General features: G+C 45.7%; 1 protein-coding gene across 1 annotated transcript in view; it reads right to left on the reverse strand.

Moving 5' to 3' along the window:
- GRIN3A (glutamate ionotropic receptor NMDA type subunit 3A) overlaps positions 1-18,124 on the reverse strand; it is a 131,660-nt gene that overhangs the window by 24,526 nt on the left and 89,010 nt on the right. The window contains exons 4-5 of the mRNA XM_066614037.1: positions 5,406-5,551; positions 3,023-3,138 (exon numbers count right to left, since the gene is read on the reverse strand). Of these exons, the coding sequence (XP_066470134.1) occupies positions 3,023-3,138; positions 5,406-5,551 (262 nt within the window). The remainder of the gene's footprint in view (positions 1-3,022; positions 3,139-5,405; positions 5,552-18,124) is intronic.

The following is an 18,124-nucleotide window of genomic DNA, read 5'->3' on the forward strand; positions in this document are numbered from 1 at the left end:
AATGCACCATGTAAGCTTCCCCTCCCCTTGCTGTTGGAGCCATTCCAGGTGGTCAACAGCACCACAGAGAAAATGCCTCCGCATTCACTCACTGCCTGGAATGGCTTTGATGGTGAAGGGGAGGGTCTGCTTACGTGGCACACTGAAGCCCTCTGCAAAACTTAGTGCTGAGCCTCCCCTCTGGGAACGTCACGGCTTGACTCAGTGGATGACAGTTTCATTGCCTGAAATCATACCATCCATTCTGTCATCTTAAGACTCTACCACCTGCCTCCTTCTGGCACATGGATGAACTAGACCAACATCTGGTAACAGGGAAAGGACGGTGAGTGGGGCAAAGAAAGACATAACCAAAGTCTTTGAGCCCTCAAGAAGGCTTCTGGCTTCCAAAACAGATACAATTTCAAAGAGGAGCAGCCCCTTGGAAGTCTTGAATGTTGAATCTGTTCATAGTGGTAGACACTTTTGTCCCCAGACTGCTGAGAGCATATTCTCTTTTAAACTGGGTTCAAAACTCACGGTTGACAGTGCACTTCCTCACAGCCACTTTCAAACATAGCATAGGGAATTTCAATAGCAAAGTTGCTGACATTTAGGCATGTCAGACAGCCAGCTATGTGAGAGAAGACACAGATCCAGCTCAGAAAGCTCAGAAAATCTGAGTTTTCAAGGGACAATGTAATTTGAGAGAGAAGCTACTTGGCTTCTCCACAGGAAAGAAGCGTTTAATATGACTTTTCCAATCATCAGGCTAGGTTGTGACGCCTTTGACGTTCTTTAAAACTGAGAGCTTAAACGACAGGTACAGATTCTTTGGCTTCTCTTAACTTCATTTAGCATGCCAAGCGCCCATATCAGAACTGTACTTGGGCTAGCACAGAGGTCAGTAGGTGTGGAGCATTGATTGATTTCTCCTTAGAGGGGGAAAAGAGAGGAGCAAAAGAACATCCATCATTTCCAGCTCTGATCATTCTTCCCAGGAACACAGCTGAATGGCTGCTAATGTGTTCTGTGGCTGCAGGAAAGTGCTGCTGGCAGCCTGGCCTCCCTAGATGTGCTCTGAGTTACTTTGATGTCAGCCTCAATACAGCACTCTCCTTCTGGGGCAGGGGAGCTAGAGACAGAAAATTAGCTCCTGATCAAAAAATCAAGGTGACTGTTTGGAAAAGGTATTAAGGAGACAGTTTAGGGTGTGAACATGAACCGACAACACATGCTGAGTGAGATCAGATTATGTGCACAGGAACAAAGGCTGTCAAAGTCCACAGCTGCTATGGATGATAAAGACAGACATTTTCAGCAATGGTGGACGAAGTTTAAATACATGTTCACTGTGTGTTCAGAGCAGAGAAGCTGTTTGAAAACAATTCCATCACATAAATCAACCATCTTTTATCAAAAATGAAGGAAAAAGAACACAATACAGGTAGGCCTTGGTATCCGCAAAGGACCCATTCTTGGACCTCTCATGGATACCAAAAATCACAGATAACAAAATCCACAATTTTAGCCCTTTAAACCTGCTGAAGGCGACCACAGCTGCATTCTGGTTGCTTCCAGAAGGCTTTCTGAAGCCCGCAGAGGCTGTGTGTGTCCACCCATGGCCTCTGCAGGCTTCAGAATGGTCATACAGGCTAAAAATGCTGCTACTGGTTTCTTGAAATGGGAGGACTGGTTTTTAAGGCATTCTAAGGGTTCTGGAGGGCTTCCCCGAGCCTCTGAATGCCTTAAAAGGCATAAAAATGTTACTTCCAGTTTCCCTTGGGAAACCAGAAGTAGCTTTTTTTTTTTTTTTTTTTGCCCACAAGGGCCATTCTGAAGCCCATAGCGGCCACAGGCAGAGATGTGTGGCCTCTGCGGGCTTCAGAAAGCACAGCTCTGGTCACCTTTGGAGGGTTCAGGTAGGGCCAAGTCTGGCTCAACATGGGTCCAGGGGACCTGCGTTGAGCCAGATCCACAGATATAAAACTTGTGGATAAACAGGCTCCACCGGTAATAAATTATTCTTTAAAACATCTACTGAGGAGAACAAACCCCCCAAAATTCAGTTTGTATTTACACCATGGGAGAAAAAAAAAAGAGACAAAACAAAATAAAATACATTCTGTCTTGAAATTTGTCATTCGAAAAGTTGCAATCCTATGCAATACACGCCTTCCTGAAAGTAAGGAAGGAGGAGGTCTGGTCTAGAGGGTAGAGCCTCCGTCTGCCTGAAGATAACATCCACAAGGTCGCCAGTTCGAGGCCACTGGCACCGTGCGACCTTGGAGCAGCTGACAAGCTGAAGCTGAGCAATTCCATCTGCTCGGAGCGTGGGAGGATGGAGGCCAGAATGTGAAGCCAGATCGGAATGAAACACCTTGAATGTAGTCGTTCTTGAAAGAAAGAACCTTCTTTGAAATTGTAAAAATCTCTATTTAATAAGGGATTTAATAAAGCCTGCCTATGTAAACCGCCTTGAATAAAGTCTTGAATAAAGACCAAGAAAGGCGGTATATAAATACCTGTTATTATTATGAAAGTAAGTCATTTTGATCAATAAATGCATCTCTCTCTTAAATTATTCCATACTATGGAACATAAAGGTATTCATTACCTATCTAGTACATATAATATGCTGTTCCATTTCTTGGGCAGAACCTGATTATAAAGGGACACAAAATACACAGCAGATGGTGGGACTATCACAACTACTGGTGACACCAGAGCTCCAGAAGTGAAATAAATCACAATGAAAATCCTTGATTCTAAACTCTGCATTAATAGAAGCTATTAATAAATTCCTGTCAGTGCTACTGTTTTCCCCATTATCTCCTGTATGGTATTTTATTGATTTGGTTGTATTTTAATGTTATGTTTTAAAATAGACCATTCTAGACTTTATTGTTATTTTACCACTGTGGCCCTCTTGGGCATAAAGGAGACGTTAATTTAAGTATGTTAATTTCAGGTGTTAATTTAAATATAAATAATACTTGCAGTATCTGTATGTAGGCCATATTTGCAGAAGGCTGCTTCATACCTTCAATAGCAAATGGTTTTCCCACTGTCAAAAGTTTGCAGTCAGCATCAATGGATACTTCATAATCCAGAAGTGCTTTATCCATAATGAAGGCGTCGAGTGTCTCAGGGTCATGCCTGTAATTGAAGAATAAAATCAAGCAAGAAAAATAATACTGGATAACCAGCAAACAACAATTCTCATTTGTACCAGGCTTATGGTTTCTGAAGAGAAACTCAGAATCTATTTCACCTAATCCTTAGGATATCTTTGCCTTAAACATAGTACAACATCAAACAGAAAGCTAATTACAAGTCAGTAAACCGAAACATTTGATGGCTAATGTTCAGTCATCATAATATTCACTTTATTTATCTGACTCTTTGTTTGAACACCACCTTTCTTTGCACTGAAATCATGTTGGTATATAAAGACCAGAAAATGAATGATAAGAACCTAAGAAGAGCCCTGCTGAATCAGGCCATAGGCCCATCTATCTCACAGTGACCCACCAGATGCCTCAGGGGGCACAGAAGACAACAAGAGACCTGCATCCTGGTGCCCTCCCTTGCAGTTCATAAACAGAAAATAAAAACACATAATAAAAACACACACACACACACACAAACACAATTTATATCTAAACACACAATTAAAAAAAACACAATCACAGGTTTAAAAAAATATACAATGCTTAATATCTCTTTTATAAAAAGTAATCTGAAAAGTCTGTCTGAAAAGTCTGAAAAGTCTGTCTAAATACAGACTTTTGATCTGCTTCTGGGAAGCTAATGTACTGAGCACAATGCAGCTGAAGTTTAGTTTTCTCAAGTGTCATTGATTTCAATGAGAAAAATTTCAGCAGTTATGAGGGTCTCCCTTTAAAACACCAATGGGCATAATTGTTGGTTGTATTGTGCCTTAGAATGGGCAATTTTTCTTGTCACTTCAGGTATGAAGACTATGTTTTACAACTTGCATCTGGTATTCAGAGTTAACCTGCTTCTCATGGCTTGTAACACATGATGGACTTCTCATCCATCAATCTGTCCAATCCCCTTTTAAAGGCTTCGAGGCTAGGAGTCATCACCACATCCTGTGGCAACGAGTTCCACAGATTAATTACATACTGGGTAAAGACACGGCTGTCTCCACACAATTGGAAGCATTGCTTTTTAAGTGTTCCTTGCAGGGGCTCTGACCTTATAATGAGCACCTCATAGTCCCCCCATACTTTCATACAGGATTGTGCCCAGTCACCAAGCCCAAGTCACAAGTCAAGTCACGAGTCAGTCACCCCATGACCCAAGTCAACTTGTGAGTCATAGCGCATACCATTGCGACTCAAGCTGCAGAAATTTTAAGTCATTTTGACTTGAGTCCTGAGTCATTTTGAGATACAAGTCACGTCTTTGAGGAAAAAAAAAAATCCTTAAGCCTTTCTTCTCCCCTCAACCTCCCAGCACCACCTCCTGGAGCCACATACCCGCCTCCCACCATGTCTGCTGCTGCTGTCAGTTTGAAATATGGCTTCCAGATTGCCCACGAGATCTTTTGGGGCAACTTGGAAATGATGGGGGAAAAAAGTAAGCAAGCAAGCACACACACTAACGATACACAAGAAATGAGTCAAATTCAAGTCGTGACTCTTCCAAGTCACTGGCCCCAAGACTGGTCGCCCAGGTTCTGCGGCTCAGCGGTCTCCTGGACCACAGGGCTGCGTAATGGTAGGTGGGGGCAGGGAGGAGGCGTTCCAGGGGGAGGCAGGTGGGGGAGCAGAGAGAGGGTGGAGGGAGGTGTGCTGGGGGAAGGAGGGAGGAGGATCCACGCAGCTCTGCTCCGCAGGACCCAGGGTGCTCGTGGAGGGCTGTGCACCCTACGTGAGCGCCTTTTCCTTACCACCGACCTTTTGGTCGGCGGTAAAGTGAGTAGCCCCATTGCGGGGCTGCTTACCTTACTCAGGAGAAGAGGACAAATGTCCCCTTCTCCCGAGCTGCCTCGTGCGGTAGCGTGGGAGGCGCAGGATTCGGTGGCAACCTCCTCAGTGACGCCAAGCCTGGGCACCCCGGGCAGCTCAGGATTGGGCTGTCAGTTGACAATATCTCCATTGACTGCACTAAAAAAACTTAAAGATATGCAGTGAGAACCCAGCACCCACTGACAGGGATTTTCAGGAGTGCACCATTATTAGAATTAGGAATATGTGTCTATATGCATTGGGGTGCCTGAATTATATAGGACCTTCCTTCAGTCTACCACAGGGGTGGGTATTTCAGTAATACAAAATAAACCCATCTCCCTACTGTCCATGAGTATATATGGGCTATCTCAGGAGCAACAGAATTCCAGGCCCAACATAATTCAATAGTTGTAATACACCATTGAGCATGTGACCCACACTTACTTCAGGTACGTCACTCCATCTGACGTTGCTGGGACATTGTACCTTTTCATGTACTCATGCATATCTGGGAAACTTTGCTTGAAGTAATCTTCAGCACTGCTTTCTCGCACAGTCCCGAAGCGAAACCCTTGTGAAGGGTGGTGCAGCTGAGGAAAAGAGAAACAAACAAAAACAAAGAGACAAAATTTGTGCAGTTTAGTTCCGGAAGATGCATAAGTACAGCCCTCAGATGAGTAATAGTGAGAGATGTGTAGAATGCAACCACCATAGAGCACACTTCAACTGATAAAGCAACACTACTGCATGCTGTATAGGTAGGCATTGGTTATATGCTGATAAACAGATTACAAATACAGGTATAACCTAATTATCCATGGATTTTTTTACTTGCGGTTTTATCTCAAAACAATGAGAAGGGCTCTTTAAATTAAAGGAAAAAAGTTGTTTAACAATAGCCTTGTTAATGCAAGAGAGGGTAGCTGGCTGACAATCCATCAATCATTCTCTCTCCAGGCACTTAGAACAGCTTCACTCTAAGGCAAGACTCCAATCCTATCTACTGCCACTCTATTGCACGCAGCTGTGCCAAAAAAGGTGTGCACTGCATGCTATGATGGGGGCGGGGTTGAACTGAAGGCAAATGAGAGCTAAGTAAAATACATTTTTACTTACCTCTGCATAATCCTACAGGCTACCAATGGATCTCCTCGGACATATGCCAGCCATTTTGCTGGCGTATGTCTGAGAAGAGAAAAGGGAGCAAGGAGGTTTTGGAAAGAGAGGGTAAGATCTAGTGAGCGTGACTGCTGCCAGATCTTTCACCTCCATGCCCCTTGGTTCCTCCCTCAACACACTCTGTTACACCCCCTCCATACTCATGAACTGCCCCCCCCGTCCAGTTTACCTGCACTAGAGCAGGTCTCTAGCTGCGGGCCACCAATTCTACTGCCTCTTGGTGGAGGTAGCTCCAAAATGGCTGCCAATGGTGCACTCTGTGCGTCACCAACAACCAATTTATCATTCCTGCTGCTGCAAATCACATGATAGGATTGGGCTGTAAAGCAGTGGCTTTATAGGTCCAGGTACAAACCTCATGTCCCTTGTGACATCCAAAACCCCATTGAGCTGCAATATCACCACCTGCAAAGGTGGTGCGAGACAACAGAATTGATAGAACATAAGGTAAGTTGCTTGTACACACCACACCACGGTTATTAGAATCCTAGATCCTTAAGGATTACTACCCAAAACACTGATCAAATTGTGCAGAATACTAGAAAAAACAGTTATAAAAACTGTTAAGCACATGTAATACCATATTATGCCCAATTTTTTTGAAGAGTTAACAAACAGAACCCATACTCTCTCGTGTTGTTGGCAACCTTCAGTCTCGAGAGACTATGGTATCGCGTTCTGAAAGGTGGTTTTGGAACATCGTCTAGTGTGGCTGAAAAGGCCAATTCGGGAGTGACAATCCCTTCCACACCGGGAGCAAGTGCAGTCTGACCCTGGTCTGTCTCCCTGGCTACGGGCCTTCCTTCTTTGCCTCTTAGCCTCAGACTGTTGGCCAAGTGTCTCTTCAAACTGGGAAAGGCCATGCTGCACAGCCTGCCTCCAAGTGGGCCGCTCAGAGGCCAGGGTTTCCCACTTGTTGAGGTCTACTCCTAAGGCCTTCAGATCCCTCTTGCAGATGTCCTTGTATCGCAGCTGTGGTCTACCTGTAGGGCGCTTTCCTTGCACGAGTTCTCCATAGAGGAGATCCTTTGGGATCCGGCCATCATCCATTCTCACGACATGACCGAGCCAACACAGGTGTCTCTGTTTCAGCACTGCATACATGCTAGGGATTACAGCATGTTCCAGGACTGTGTTGTTAGGAACTTTGTCCCGCCAGGTGATGCCGAGAATGCATCGGAGGCAGCGCATGTGGAAAGCGTTCAGTTTCCTCTCCTGTTGTGAGCGAAGAGTCCATGACTCGCTGCAGTACAGAAGTGTACTCAGGACGCAAGCTCTATAGACCTGGATCTTGGTATGTTCCGTCAGCTTCTTGTTGGACCAGACTCTCTTTGTGAGTCTGGAAAACGTGATAGCTGCTTTACCGATATGTTTGTTTAGTTCGGTATCGAGAGAAAGAGTGTCAGAGATCGTTGAGCCAAGGTACACAAAGTCATGGACAACCTCCAGTTCATGCGCAGAGATGGTAATGCAGGGAGGTGAGTCCACATCCTGAACCATGACCTGTGTTTTCTTCAGGCTGATTGTCAGTCCAAAATCTTGGCAGGCCTTGCTAAAAAGATCCATGAGCTGCTGGAGATCTTTGGCAGAGTGGGTAGTGACAGCTGCATTGTCAGCAAAGAGGAAGTCACACAGACATTTCAGCTGGACTTTGGACTTTGCTCTCAGTCTGGAGAAGAGCTTTCCGTCTGATCTGGTCCGGAGATAGATGCCTTCTATTGCAGTTCCAAAGGCATGCTTCAGCAGGACAGCGAAGAAAATCCCAAACAAGGTTGGTGCAAGAACACAGCCCTGCTTCACGCCGCTTCGGATGTCAAAGGGGTCTGATGTGGAGCCATCGAAGACAACAGTGCCCTTCATGTCCTTGTGGAAGGATCGGATGATGCTGAGGAGCCTGGGTGGACATCCAATCTTGGGGAGAATCTTGAAGAGGCCATCCCTGCTGACCAGGTCGAAGGCCTTTGTGAGATCTATGAAGGCTATAAAGAGTGGCTGTCGCTGTTCCCTGCATTTCTCCTGCAGTTATCTAAGGAAGAATACCATATCAGTGGTGGACCTGTTGGCTCGGAATCCGCACTGTGATTCTGGATAAACGCTCTCTGCAAGTACCTGGAGCCTCTTTAGTGCAACTCGGGCAAACAACTTTCCTACAACGCTAAGGAGAGAGATGCCACGGTAGTTATTGCAGTCACCCCTGTCGCCTTTGTTCTTGTACAGCGTGATGATATTTGCATCCCTCATGTCTTGAGGTACTCCACCTTCTCTCTAGCAGAGACAGAGGATTTCATGCAGCTCAGTGATGATGATCTCTTTGCAGCACTTTAGGACTTCAGCAGGGATGCTGTCTTTTCCAGGTGCCTTGCCAAAGGCAAGGGAGTCCAGGGCCACGTGAAGTTCTTCTAGGGTTGGTTCGCTGTCAAGCTCCTCCAGCACAGGCAGGCACTCAATGTTGTTCAGCGCTTCTTCGGTGACTACATTTTCTCTGGAATATAGCTCAGAGTAGTGCTGCACCCAGCGTTCCATCTGCTGCGTCCAATCCTGGATGACCTTGCCTGTGGCAGACTTCAGAGGGGCAATTTTCTTCTGTGTTGGACCTAGGGCCTGCTTGATACCGTCATACATCCCCTTGATGTTGCCCGTGTCAGCTGCTATCTGTATCTCGGAACAGAGCTGGAGCCAGTAGTCGTTAGCACATCTTCTGGCTCTCTCAAAACGTTCAGTTCTCTCAAAACGTTCAAAACGTCTCTCAAAACATAATCTCTCAAGACGTTCAGTATTGTCTGCAGTTTTCTGTACATTTTCAACATCTCCCCAAATTGAATATAACCAACTAGACACTGGTGGCATTCACACAGATAACCACAGACAAATCACCTTCCAACACTGACATCTGGGAAGCCCACATGGAGAAGAGAAGGCAAGCTTGCTCTCCTGCAACTGGTATAGAACGTACCAATATCTCTGCAGCTGTTGTAAGGTCACAAATTTAGCCTGAAGGATCTCTGCACTTGGGAAGCTGCATGATCACAACCCTCAGATGAGTAATATGGAGATGTACATGATGTCACTGTAATAGCTCCAAACATGTTCACATGCTCAGCATCTGGTCTATTATAAAGAATGGAGTGGTTTATTGGCCACTGTCAGGGCCCCCCCCCCCCGGATGCCCTGACCCCCAACTTACCCTGGAGCAGGCACCCAATACCCAGGCTGGGGAAACTTCCCTACTCTTGAGGGGGGAGGGCAATGGAGGTTGGCTCACCCCAACCAGACAGGGGAGGCTGACGAGATAAACTGGTAACAATGAAGGAAGCAAGCCAGGAACAGGAAAAGCCTTTTCTGCCCCACCTGGAGGAAGGGGAGGGGCCAAAAGGGGGCAGGCTTGCTCTGTAAAACAGGGACGCTAGGGATGAGAGGGAGGCAGTGTGAAGCAGGGAGCTGTGGGGTGAACAGCTCCTGCTCCCAAGCCAGGTGTGGCAGCTCTGCTAAGGAGGAGGACAAGGGTGCTGGAACCCCTCCCCCTCCAGCCAATCTGAGGCCTCCCTGGGGGTGGAACAAGCCTGCTCCAGGCCCCTCCAGGGGTGGGCCCCTACAGCCACAACTTCCTGGTCACTAAATTATTAGTAGCGTTAGATGAGCGATCATAAGTTTCCCCCCTCCCCCACACAGTTTGGTGTTTTATACATGGAGCTCACACACAGGTATTTCCTTTCCAGAAATCCAGCGGCAAATATTTACTTTACAACTTAGCGTTATTAACTAAGGGAACATCATTATGGGGCATTTCTCCAAGCGTGAAAATTGTACAGCTGTTAGTTGATTTTATGACAATCACATCGTGTTGCCGTGATATTTGCAAAGAGTCTGCAGGGCTTAAATTAACTGCGTTCAGTAGCTGGAGGATAGGACCTGCCAAGTCACCTAAGCTTTGGCAGGAATGAGAGATGAAATGAACACTGGCAAACATTCAAATTTCCAACTTGAATTGTGAACTTGAAATTCATAATGGAATAGTATGAATATGGCATTTTACATCAAAATCCTTTATGAGGATCACTTGATGTGTCCTTTCGGGACTGCTTCGGGTGATACTTGTCCAACTGGCCTCCACTCCATGAGGTAGGAAATGAGTGCACAATGAGTGTGCACACCCTTCTTCCAAGCCAACACACTGGAAAACAGTTAACTAATTAAGCACTTGGAAGGGGCAATGTACCTATGTGCTAATTAACGTGTGTTGGATGGGGTGCAGCCCATGGATGCAAAGCTACCCTTTGCCCTACTGACATTCATAGAGGAAATGTAGGAGACTTTAAGTGCTCAAGTATACAGCATCTGTACAAGAACTACAGTACATGCAAGTCTTTTCTCACTATGTCTTTAGGACAATGCTTATGAACTTTTACGGACAAGAACAGTGCTTATAGCCTACTTCACCTTAATGTTCAATGACATTTATTCACTTTAGTGCTATTTGGCTAATGGAACTGCACCATTATCGAGCTAGTCTTGGGCCTACTTCAGCTTTCTCATTATGGTTGCAGTAGTCACATTACTGCCCCTCTGCGAATCCAGAATCGAGTCTTTGAGGATAGTGTCCTTCAGTTGCTCCTCAAAAAGCAACATTTGTAACGCAGAAATGTATAGAAAAATAAGAGTGGTTCAGAACCAAAGATATATGCAATATCTATTCCTTGACATAATTTTCCTCCATGTCAGCTCACAAAAGTGTCAAATCAAGCTAATAGCATTAATAGTTAGCAATTAACTAACAAACTTAAATCAAAAGATGCGCACCTGCCCTGCATTGTCTGCCTCCGGTTTTTAAAATGCTTGCTCTGTTGCTGTGGCCGTTTGCGGTGGGCAACACCCCCTCTGGTGTTTCCCATTTCATCCCTCAGATGTATCTGCTTTTATAATTTTTTTCAAAATTCTCCTTTTTCTTTTGGGGTGGGGTTTTGTGCAGTAAAATGTGTATTTCGCTCCACTATTCTGTCACTGATGTTTCCATGTATTCCTTGACTTTTTTCTTGCCAAAAGGGGTGTGCTTCAGGGCACATCCTGTCTGTTTCTGAACAAGTTATATCTGTGGGGGCATCCTGTCTCAGAGTCGGCTTATATCACCATGTATTTCTGGCTTTGTCTGTATGCTTTTTCCTGGCCAAGAGGTAGGTTCTTGTGTGTGTGTGTGTGTGTGTGTGTGAGAGAGAGAGAGAGAGAGAGAGCACACACACACCAGTGACATTACTAATACTGCTGTCTCATTACTTCCCTCAGGTATGGATAGAAAGAGGAGAAAAGTGGACAACGAGGGCCGTCTTTTCAACCCAGAATGGGGCACCAAGTACTTTTTCACACACTGCAATGAGAAAGCCCTGTGCCTTATCTGCAATGAGAACGTTGCTGTTCTCAAGGAATACAATCTGCGCCGCCACTATGAGACCAAGCATGAGAGGACACACTCACAGTGCACAGGAGCACAGCGTTCTGAGAAACTGGAGCAACTCAAACAAAATTTGGAGGGGAAAGCCATTTTCTAGGAGGGGAAAGCCATTCACAGATGCAGAACTAATCAAAGGCTGTGTAGTGGATATGGTGGAAGAGATAACCCCAGGTTATGAAAGTGTTTTCAACTTGGTGAGTCTGTCACGAAGTACTGTAACTCAAAGATTAGAAGATATTGGAAACAACATTGTCCATCAAATTGTAGACAAGGCAAGCCAGTTTCAGGTATAGTCTCTGGCTCTCGACAAGTCTACAGATGTGTGTGACACCTCACAGCTCCTGGTGTTCTTCCGTGGTGTCGACAGCGTATTTAATGTGACTCAAGAATTGGCATCAGTGCACAGCGTGCATGGCACAACAACTGGGGAAGACATCTTCAAAGAATTAGAAAAGTCTTTATTAGAATACAAACTGGACTGGAGTAAGCTGAAATGTGTGACAATTGATGGAGGAAAGAACATGTCTGGGGTGAAGAAAGGTTTGGTTGGACAAATAACAAGAAGAGTGGAGAGTAGTGGACTATCAAAGCCCATGTTTCTGCATTGTATCATCCATCAGCAAGCACTGTGTGTAAAATATGCGGACATGTGTTCTGAAACCTGTGGTAGATACAATAAATTACATAAGATCTCATGGGCTGATTCATCGCCAATTTTGTGTGTTCCGGAAGGAGACTGATTCAGAGATAATAGACTTGCCCTTCTATACAACAGTCAGATGGCTCAGTTGCGGGAAGGTCCTCTCGCGCTTTTTCCAGCTCAGAGAGGAAATAAAATTATTTCTGCTACAGAAGAATCACCACGTACCAGTCCTGTGCAAAATTGCATGCTGAGAGTGGAGCAGCATTTCCATCATCATTTGCTGCAGAAAAAGTCAGGGAGCTGCACAAACAATTCATAGAACGCTTCTCTGACCTGGATGCTCATGCAGAGGATATAAAAACGTTCCAGAATCCCTTTGACTGTGATGTGGACAGACTGCCAGGTTGGTTCCAAATGGAAATAATTGAATTGCAGTCAAATGATCTGCTGAGAGCAAGGCACAAGGAAGGAGACCAGGCACAGTTCTATAAATCTCTGCAGCCTGAGAAATTCCCAAATTTCAAAGAGATGATGTCAAAGAGATGATGCGGCCCTCCTGCCAAAATGTTTGAGCACCCCTGAGTTAAGGCAACAGTTCTCAGACTGGGAGTCCGGGATCCACCAGAGGGTCATGACCCCATTTTTGGTGGCTCGCTAAACTGACTGGGCAGATGAAGCTATGTGCATCAAGGGTTAGACAAGTTGCTATTTGGAGGGGGGAGCACTGCTGCCCAGTCACCATTATAGCCACACCCCTTGGCATTTATGAATCAGGCAGCAGCCTCTAGGGCCTCTAATGTTTGAGAACCACTGAACCAAGGTGCTTGCTGGTTAATATACTAATTAACACTGCAATTCTATGTATGTCTACTCAGAAGTATGTCCCATTGTGTTCAAGGCCTTGGACTGCAACCCTAAACACATTTTCCTGGGAGTTAGTCCCACGGAGCATGGGACTTATTTGTGAGCAGTCATGCATAGGATTGCCCTATAAGTCTATTAAATTTTGCATTGCTAATAAGTGAACCCATATAGAATAATTTCCAGATTATTGCTGGTAACAGTAATAAGCACTGAAAGTGCTGTATTCTTCTGCTAGAAGCTGAGCATTCACAAATCATCCAGGAAGTGCTCAGGGCTTCCACCACCTCATACAATGGCTCATCTTTTTATGAAGATAAGAAAACAAATGCTAAGGCTCATTGAACAGTCACTTATTCATTTCTCTGGGAAACCAAAAGAATATGCAGTCCTCTATTCTTCTCAATTCTGAGAAAATCAGTAATATCAGAAAGTTATGAATAATTTTGTTAGTCAATTGTTCGCCATATATATGTACCTTGGATAACATCCAGAGCTTTGGGGCTCCATCATAACAACCTTTGGGGTGCCTTCAGTGGCATCCCATCATAAGGACAGCCCTGCTGGAGCTACCCCAACCCCACCTAGTGCAACATCCTGTTTCCCACAGTGACCCACCGGCTGCCACTGTGAAGCTAAATTCACAAGCAGAAGAGAAAGGCATACTTTCCATCACTGCTATCCTGCAACTAGTATTCAGAGGCATGCTACTGCTGAACCTGGAAGTAGCGCATAGCCATCATGACTATGTCAGGGTTGGAGCATGACCAGACTGAATTTGCAGACCTGAATAGGGCAGGCTAAGATGTATCACTTGTAAGCTTATGTATAAGCTGAATCATCATGACAAAGGGTCCACAATGCACTGCAAGTGTATGTGGCTGATGCAATCTCTGGGATGAGGTCATACATTACAAGTCAGGATGAGGTAAGTGGATGATGCAATACCCATCCTGATTGGCTCATAAGCAAGGCTGTGAAAGCCCTCATTTGTGGGTCATTGATGGTCGTGGAAAGTCGTGTGTGGTGGTGTTATTTGCAGGGTCCTCTTCGCTGTGCTGCAAATGACTGCTTCATCTGTCTTGCTGCTGCTGCTGCTGCTGTAAATATTTGTAAATACAGACTTATTGGTGGTGGACATCTGCCATGTCTGTGTTTCTTATTACTGGATTGCAAGCTCAGTCCTTGGAGTCCGCATTCTGCTACTTTGCTTGATAAGGAGAAGCTCTACTCGACATCATAGTCATTGATAGGCCCATCCTCCATGAATCCTCTTAATCCAAGGTAGTGACCATCACCATTCCTTGCGGCAACAAATCCCACAGACTAATTATGTACTGTGTGAAGAAGTACCACCAAAGGTTCTATTTGTGTGTGGATCCCTTGAGTGAATGGAACTCTCCTTCTATTCACAGATTGTGCTTCTGCCAATGGGGAGACACTACATCAAAGTTCTGGATGCTAGATGCCAACATCAAATGATCCAGAGAAGAATACAGTTCAGTCCAGCATTTGCTTTTTCATTACATCTATGTCCTGTAGGATACATGCAAAATATCAGTGGGTATGTCCAGGAATCTCTGTAGGGCTAGTTCAGACATATATGTACATTTCTTCATCAGCTGATTATTCCACTGACATAACTAGGTGGGTCAAGGGGGGGGGGCAAATGCTCCAGGGTGCCATACTGAGGGTTTTTTGCCTTCCTCCCCTGGCAGCCAGACGCCTCCCGAGGGCCTTAAAACATCACTTCCGGGTTTCAGCCAAAAACTGGAAGTTTTTGGAGGCCTCAGAAACCTCCTGGACGTGACTGGTGGTGGGGGAGGGGTGGCATTCTGTAGTCCTGGCCCTAGGTTGCACAGGAGCCAGGATTACAACTGGATTATTCAATATTTGATAATTCTCAGCTGCCCGTGTGAACTGTGGCAAACACTGTGAAAAACACTGTGCTGGAAGTAAGGCTTTGTGTTTTGAGCACTCTATTTGTAAAGTTGAGATCTTTCAGATGTGCAAGTCAATACTATAATAAGTGAGCCGCCAGTATTCAAGCTGTCCAACTGACCCCACGCATGAATGTAATTGGGTCCTGTTCCTTCCCCCATAAGTCTTCTAATATGTGTGAGAGTGGTTTGCCTGAACCTATGGATGTGGCTCAAGCTATTTTAAAATAGGTTCAGCAGAATGCGTGGAAGGAGCATTTCAGGCACACTGTTGCCCCCCCATAAGAACAGCCCCACTGGATCAGGCCATAGGCCAATCTAGTTCAGCTTCCTGTATCTCACAGCGGCCCCACCATGATTAGAAAGATGTGCAGGGGGAAGTGGAGGGGCCAGAAATTAGTGATTTGAGCATGCAGATCATTAAATGCATAGGGACAGGGTTGGACAGGGTAAATATCATCCACACTTGTCCAATGAATGATACACATGCATGTGTGAACTGGTTTAGGACTGTTCTTCAAACACATGGATATCGCTACAGTACACACTTACATGGAAATAAGCCCTCTAAAGCACTGTGGGACTTACTTCTGAGTATGTATGCATAGGAACGTGCTGTTAATCCCCCAACTTACAAGCGAAATGTGAACCATCTCTATTAAAAATTCAATGTATTTTAGTAGATACATTCTAGTGATAAATCCGCGATGGCTCATTCACACAGGGAAGTCAGCACTTGATGTGATGGCTAACGAATAATGAACATACATATGCATGTGAACTGGCCCAGAGTGAAGACTTTGTGCTTCAATTTGTCAGTGTGGGCAAACTATGTAATTCAGGAAATTTCTCTACAGCAATAATGTACTGCGGTAGATTCATCTAATGATGCTTCTGCAGCTTCAGATAACTGAAATGCAACCCAGGAATTAGCTATTTCCCATTAAATTTGACGTCCAGCCAAACAGAGAGGTGAGTCATTGCCTCATAACATGGCAGGAGTACTAGCTTCTATTGGTGTTTCATTGTGGATGTAGAGCACACTATCTTCAGAAGCTTGTACAGGAAGGCTTCTATTGCAGTCCTGCATTTCCTGATTCTCTCCGATTAAATCTAAATGAACTAAAACGCTGCAGATTCATTTCCAGTTCTGTGACACCTAGAGGCTTGCAAATGTGGAGATAGGGTGCCTGAGGCTCCTCTAAAAATCAGAGACACTGTATTATGCGTAGCTGTAAGAAATCAGATGGAATGAAGGCTGGCACTAGTCCAGAGATCACTTTTCATAAAGTCTGTAGCAGAACTGCCAGTCCTGCCAGGCAGGAATCAGCATATGGATGCTCACCTTTGTCCCCACTTCAGCATGTTTATCCTGTTTTACCTCAGGGCCTTGTTGTGGTCCAGTTCTTAATAGCTGTACTGTCACAGCCTAAAGAACAACCACACGGGGAAGATAAAGATGGCCATTTCACTAGGCATCTGTCCCTGATGTGGCAAAATTCTCATTACCAGTGTCTTGGCAGGATAACACAGAAGGGGGGGTGGACTTCATGAGGCACTCCTGGGAAACAGATGGCTCTACAGTGGTGGTTATTTTTCCCACTACAGCTCCACCTCTCTTTTATGGGGGTTGTAATGGCACAGAGAAAAGCTGCTGCAACCACATGGGCAGCTGCTTCACACAAATGGCTTCTGATGTGGTGCTACTCCCATGGGGTTGCATTTCTGGGAACAAGCGCTCTACGTGCAAGTATAGGCCTTGGCAGGGTCAGCTGCAAATTGGCTTTCATTACTCCTTTCTACTTATGAGGGCTCTGAGAGAGTCACTGCCATGTTCATACGAAGGTTATGGACACAGAGGTGGTCTCTGTGATCAGCCAGGGGGCCCTCAGTACCTGCCTAATGATGTCCATTCCTGATGCTAGCCCTTCATCTTTAGATGAGGTAGCTGGAAACATAAATGGCAGACCAGGAGCTCTTTAGCTTCTGAGGGTGCAATCCTACCCTGAGCTAGAACAGGAAAGCCAAGAGGCTTGCGCTGTATCCAGTGCAGAATAGGGGCCCAAAGCGGTTCAGACAGAGGCAAAGGGAAACTTTTCCCCTTACTTCCGGGTAAGGAGCCTTTTCCCTATGAGTCTCCTCAGACTTGCGCCACCTCCTGAGGTGGAACAAGTTCAAGGACAGCGGAGTGGCTTGAAGCCGCTCTGAACTCCCTGGGATCAGGGGTTGGGATCCAGCCCAAGTGCTGGATTCCAGCCCCGCCTCCCACTCCCCACCTGCCCGTCTCCCAAGGCCACCCACCGCCTGCCCTCCCCCCGTCCAGGAACGCTTCCCTCCCACCTCCTCCCTGCCCATCCCAGAGCCTTGCGCTGGCCTAGCCGGGTCAAAGCAAGGCTCGCCGAGGAAGCCAGCGTGGAGGCTTGTGTCAGCCTCTGCAGACCAGCACACCTCTGTGCCCGGCCCACCTTACTCCTGAGGAGGCACAAACATGCCGTAAGGCCCTCCTGGGTTGCTGCAAGGGACTTGCACCGACCCAAGTGAAGAGCAACACTGCACCCTAAAATTTAAATTCCACGGATTCTGTCAGTCAGTTCACAGCCTACCCCACTAAGCATGAAACAGAAAAATCCATTTTTAAGGTGACTTTCCCTGTCTTCACAGTTCAGGAAGTAAAACCGACTTGGGCCCCCATGCCCCATTGTCCATGAACAAGTTGCTGATCTCTTGACTAAAATACGCAACTTGTCCCTCAAAACGGCCATGGTGCCAGAGGATTGGAGGATAGCAAATATCACATTGATCTTTAAAAAGGGAAAGAGGGGGGACCCGGGAAACTATAGGCCGGTCAGCCTAACATCTATACTGGGTAAGATGGTGGAATGCCTCATCAAAGATAGGATCTCAAAACACATAGACGAACAGGCCTTGCTGAGGGAGAATCAGCATGACTTCTGTAAGCATAAGTCTTGCCTCACGAAACTTATAGAATTCTTTGAAAAGTTCAACAGGCATGTGGATGAGGGAGAACCCGTGGACATTATATATCTGGACTTTCAGAAGGCGTTCGACACGGTCCCTCACCAAAGGCTACTGAGAA

The sequence above is a fragment of the Tiliqua scincoides genome, chromosome 2 (genome assembly GCF_035046505.1).
Source record: "Tiliqua scincoides isolate rTilSci1 chromosome 2, rTilSci1.hap2, whole genome shotgun sequence".
Taxonomy (NCBI): domain Eukaryota; kingdom Metazoa; phylum Chordata; class Lepidosauria; order Squamata; family Scincidae; genus Tiliqua; species Tiliqua scincoides.